Source organism: Palaemon carinicauda, chromosome 1 (genome assembly GCF_036898095.1).
Source record: "Palaemon carinicauda isolate YSFRI2023 chromosome 1, ASM3689809v2, whole genome shotgun sequence".
NCBI classification, from domain to species: Eukaryota; Metazoa; Arthropoda; class Malacostraca; order Decapoda; family Palaemonidae; genus Palaemon; species Palaemon carinicauda.
Window position 1 is genome coordinate 127,582,556 of NC_090725.1, and position 6,000 is coordinate 127,588,555.

The 6,000-nt window shown below is 36.0% G+C and overlaps 1 protein-coding gene across 1 annotated transcript in view; it reads right to left on the minus strand.

Moving 5' to 3' along the window:
* The window catches only part of LOC137658397 (uncharacterized), a 176,745-nt gene that overhangs the window by 152,872 nt on the left and 17,873 nt on the right, over positions 1-6,000 (minus strand). Inside the window, exon 5 of the mRNA XM_068393122.1 lies at positions 4,099-4,247. Within this exon, the coding sequence (XP_068249223.1) occupies positions 4,099-4,247 (149 nt within the window). The remainder of the gene's footprint in view (positions 1-4,098; positions 4,248-6,000) is intronic.

Consider the following 6,000-nt stretch of genomic DNA (forward strand, 5'->3'; position numbering starts at 1 on the left):
TTTCGCCATTTCTTAGAAGGTACGCCCTTCGTCATTCGCACAGACCACATGCCTCTGGTGCACGCCTTTACTCGACAGTCTGATGCCTGGTCCGCCCGGCAACGCCGACATCTCTCTGCCGTGGCTGAATACAATTGCACCCTTCAATACGTCCCTGGGAAAATTAATCCCGTTGCCGATGCCCTGTCAAGAAACACGTTGGCTGCCGTTCAACTGGGATTGGATTAAAACGCCCTGGCTGAAGCCCAACGACAGGATCCAGAGTATCAAGCATGTAGGACATCCTGCACGTCCCTCCGTTGGGAAGACTTCCCCCTCAAAGACTCCAACACCACCCTCCTCTGTGACGTCAGTACTGGCAGACCGCGACCCTGGATTCCTGCTCCCATGTGCCGACAGGTGTTTGATTTCATTCACGGCCTTTCACATCCCTCGTGCCGTTCTACTGCACAGCTGCTGAAGGCAAAGTTCATTTGGCACGGCATTTCTAAGGATGCTAAGGATTGGGTCCGCGCCTGTACTTCTTGCCAAACTTCCAAAGTACATCGACACACGGATTCTGGAGTGGGCACCTTTCCTCAACCTCAGCGTCGTTTCGCACACATTCACGTTGACGTTGTAGGCCCCCTACCCACATCACAAGGACATCGTTACCTGTTTACCGTCATCGACCGCTCCATTCGTTGGCCTGAAGCCATTCCCATGGAAACTGCAACGTCCGCCTCATGTACATCTGCTTTACTCTCTGGATGGATTGCAAGATTTGGTATCCCTGAGCATATTACTTCTGACAGGGGTACCACTTTCACCTCTCAATTGTGGACATCATTAGCGAATCTCCTGGGCATCACCCTACATCAGACAACAGCCTACAACCCCGCTGCCAATGGAATTGTTGAACGTTTTCATCGCACCCTCAAAGCAGCTTTGATGTCCCGCTACAAGGATTGCAACTGGTTTACTCAGCTTCCCTGGGTCCTCCTGGGACTAAGGACCCCTCCTAAAGACGCCCTCGACGTCTCGGCAGCTGAAATGGTGTATGGCGACCCATTGGTCGTCCCTGCCGAATTTTTTCCTTCTACAACCTCCTCCGACGATCTCCAGCGCATACGTGACGTCGTGGGAAAATTTAGTCCGTGCCGCCAGACTTACACGCCCCCAGCGAAGCATCACATACCAACAGACTTGCACTCTGCAACGTACGTCTTCCTGAGCAACGACACTAGCAAGCCACCGCTAACGCCCCCTTACACGGGCCCTTTCCTTGTGATCCGACGCAGTCCGAAAGCATTCCTACTAAACATTCGTGGTAAAGAAGACTGGGTCTCCATTGATCGTCTAAAACCTGCTTATCTTCTGCCAGATGACCCGCCTACATTTCGCCTCTCTAGATCAGGGCGCCCTATTTAACATGTACAGTATGTCATTTTTAGGAGGGGAGCCATGTAGCAACCGTGTGTCACACGATCGTACATAAATTATTTTGTATATATTATGCTTGTATCTGCGCTCTTCCCTCGCACTAAAAAGAACCAGAATAAACATGTCTGCGTTTTTCCTCTGTAACATTGTCTGTTTCTCGAACATGAAAATTTCTGTTGCCTTGTGGTTTTGTATATAAAGGAGAGTGTTCTTTAATAAAGTTACTCAGTTGATTGCTTCCTGCCTTTGAGTCACAACCTTCTCTCGGCCCGTCACAAGTTTCACTTAATGGGGTGGTATCTACTATCTAACCCCAAAAATCTTTCTGAGGTGATTGTATGTATGTATGCATGTATAAATATAATCATGTAAATACATCTTATATGCACAGTATATATACACACACACACATATATATATATATATATATATATATATACATACATATATATATATATATATATATGTGTGTGTGTGTGTTTGTGTGTGTATATATAAATACATGCGCAAACACACACACAAATACATACACATACACACACACATATATATATATATATATATATATATATATATGTGTGTGTGTGTGTGTGTGTGTATATATATATATATATATACACATATATAATACAACCAGGGATACCTGGTATTGACACAAAATTGATATACTGAGATGGTATAGACTCTACATAGCAATGGTAATACAAGGATAATTATGTTATCGGACGTCAGGAATAAGTTAATAAGGGTAAAAAAAAAAAAAAAAAAAAAAAAAAGATTTCCAGTGATTTGTTAATCAAGTAACAACTGTATCACTTTTATCAAAAATAACGCCACCAGAACTTTCTGGGTCAGATCAACATAAGGTCATTTTTCTAAAGAGCTGTCAAGTTTTGACCCATATAACCATATGTGTCATGTGATGTAATTTCATATATCGCAACCAGAACACTGCTTCCATCAAGTCTAACTTCACCATGACATGCCTTTTCTCCTCAAAAAGAAATCATGGTAAAGAGGCTACTATAATGAGGTGAGGTCAGGTATATGCAATTATCCCCCCTTTTCGTAATCTGAGTCAGATTCAACATAAGCCAGAGAAAGTTCTCCTAGTAGCCTCTTAACCTCTTCAAAAAGTCATTAAGGAAGCAGAATTTGAAGTAATAATAAAGATCACCAGGATTTACAAATCCATCCGATCTGGGGACACTGGAACATTTCTTGAATCCTATAATAAAAGTTTTTGATCATCGAAGGATATAACTTACACAGGCTGCCCTAATAAGTCTATTAAATAAATATCAATTTTTTATTCAGACAACATGGACGTCCTAGTTGACAAATCTCGGGCTATTACGATTTTGTTTATTTTCTATTCATTTTTAGTGTTCTTATGAGACTACCGCTTCCGTTCAATCTTAAGCCATTATAAAAATAAAAAAATATTCTGATTAAATCACCTTTAACACTCTACTTTAATTTTCCAGAAACCTATAAAAAAGTAGTTTGTATGATTTTGCAGTGGAATTTTCCTGTTTATCCTGTCACAATAAATAGGATTTTTAAACTGAAACATTTATTTCCATACAAATTTCCTGAGATTGCAAAAATACATTCTCTTTCCTTAAATGCAGCTAAAAGAATTGTACAAAGGTTACCTATACTATACTTACGTAGGCTAGTAATTATTTAGGTCTTAGTATTACCTCGTGAACTAATATATCAACAGATGATGCCTGTACCCTGTGAATTAGTTCGTGAGTATTTGTTTTACTCTAGAAGTATACCCTTTCTTGTGTGAAGCAATTGGATATTTCATATAATGTATGTTGCATTTACCATCATAAACAGAAGTGATTGAAATTATATGTAACCTATCAAGACTTTACATATGAATATATGGATATCTAGTAACAAAAAAAAATAATGATAAAATCTCTTGCATGTGCACATCTGTGAGTATGTGCGAGTGTTAAGGTCAAAGAACCCATAATAGCTACAAAGCGATCGATAGCGTCTCCTTTTATAACATCACTCATAATCCATGATTATGAAAATGTCAAGTATATTCTTAGAAGTATTACAAAAATTAAATTTTCTAAAAATACAAAAATGGAAATCTTTAATGCCAGTGCAAAAATATACGGTATAAAAGACATAGAATCACGAGGAATCAAATTCTACATGAGAAATATTCAAGACTGCTTCAGTTACCTTCTTTCAGGTAAGATTGAAAATATTTTTAGTACTGCTGGTGTTACCGGTCTCATTACCAACCTTATTTGAAAATAACATCTAATGATAATTGGCAGAAACTAAACCACGGGACTTCCATAATAGATTAAGGTTACTCATTAACGAAAAGGTTTTGAAGAATAAAGTACTTTGGTAATTGGAAATATCGTAAAAAATAACTTTAACATCTTCAATTAGGGATACAACAAAAATAAATTAAAACAAACTTTACCTATCATATATATTAAAAAGTTTTTAATGTAGGAAAAAGGAAGCTAAACTGAATAATTTCTCTATGATATTGTGTAAAGTTATAAACAAATAGTATTGGATTTGGAGGAAGGCATGATCTATACTAAAAGATCTCAACTCATGGCTAATAATAGAAAAAAAAATGAATCAATATCAGTGATCTCCGTAGAAAATGTCTACTGAACTTACCATGATAGAATCTCCTTCCATTGGACCTTCTCCAGACTTGAAGGTATCTTCCAGAGCAATGCCTTCATTTATGATCTTTGCAGTAGCATTTCCTGTTGCAGGTAACATGAGAGGTCCAGGAAGTGTCCAAGGGGCACCAGTTGAGGTTTCTAAAGAAAAAAATTATGCAAATATTATTTGAATGGATAACTATATGCTGTATATAAACAGAAATGTGTATACATTTAAACAAACATGCACACAGACGCAAACACACACACACATATAAATATATATATATATATATATATATATATATATATATATATATATATATATATATATATATATATATATATATATATATATATATATATATATATATATATATATATATATATATATGTATATATATATATATATATATATATATATATATATATCATATATATATATATATATATAAGTATATGTATATGTATATGTATATATATATATATCATCATCATCATCATCTTCATCATCATAATCATCAACAGCCGTTACTAGTCCACTGCAAAACAAAAGCCTCAGACATGTCCTTCAATTTCACAAACTGTCTTAGTTCGTCAATCCATCGTCTCTTCTTCCTTCACCTGCTTCTTTTATAATCTCTAGGAATCCGTTCTGTTATTTTTAATGTTCATCTATTGTCTGTCATTCTCATTATATGTCCTGCCCATGTCCATTTATTTTTCTTACATGTTGTTAGAATATCCTCTACTTTAGTTTGCTCTCATATCCACGATGCTCTTCTTATGTCTCTCAGTGATATTCCCATCATTATTCTTTCCATAACATTTTGAGCTGTAACTAACAAATGTTCCAAGACTTTAGTAAGGCTCCAAGATTCTGATGCATAAGATAATACTGGTAGTATCATATCATTAAATAATTCTCTTTTTAGAGAAAGTGGCATTTTAATTTTCAAAACCTCCTTTTGTTTACAAAACCCTCTCCATCTCCTGCTTATTTTTATTTTAATTTCGGTTTTGCGTCCTGAGGAAACACTTACTGTCTGCCCTTAGTACATATATTCATTAGTAATCTCTAGAGATTCATCCATATCTCCTTTTTGTTGTCTCTCTGCATTTTCATTCTTTCCTTGACTCACCAAACACAACTGTGTCATCTGCGAATCTGAAATTGTGTTGAGGTATTTTCCATTAATACATATTCTTACATTTTCCCAATCTAAATTCTTAAAAACTTTTTCTAGCCATGCTGTGAATAATTTAGGAAAAATTGGGTCTCCCTGTCTAACTTCTCTCTCAATCGGAATCATCTCTCTATAATTATGTAGTTTTAGAATTGCTGTACTTCCTATATAGATATCTTCGGGTGTTCTAACATAAGACACTTCTATTCCTTGTTCTTGAAGGGCTTTCATTACTACTGATGTGTTGACAGAATCAAAATCTTTCTCATAGTCTATATATGCCATACATAGTGGTTTGTTATACTCTGTTGATTCTGCCATTAACTCTTCAATGTTAGGATGCCAGAAATCCTCAAATCAATCAATTTACCATTAGCTGATTAATTTCATGGATATAGTCAGCTGTTGAATACCCACTTCAAAAACCTGCTTGCTCTCTTGGTTGATTAAAGTCTAGCTGTCTTTCTATTCGGCTTAATAAGATCTTTATAAATATTTAATATATTACGGAGAGTAAATTCTTTAGGCAGTAATTTTCCAAGCTGTGGGTATAGAGCATTCTTGCAGACATTTGGTGTAGTGTTCAGCCAGTTTTACTACTATGAAATTTCCTGCCTCTATTATCAAATCAATTGTTAGGCCATATTCTCCTGCTGCTTTGCCTCTTTTCATGCATATATATATATATATATATATATATAGATAGATAGATAGATAGATAGATA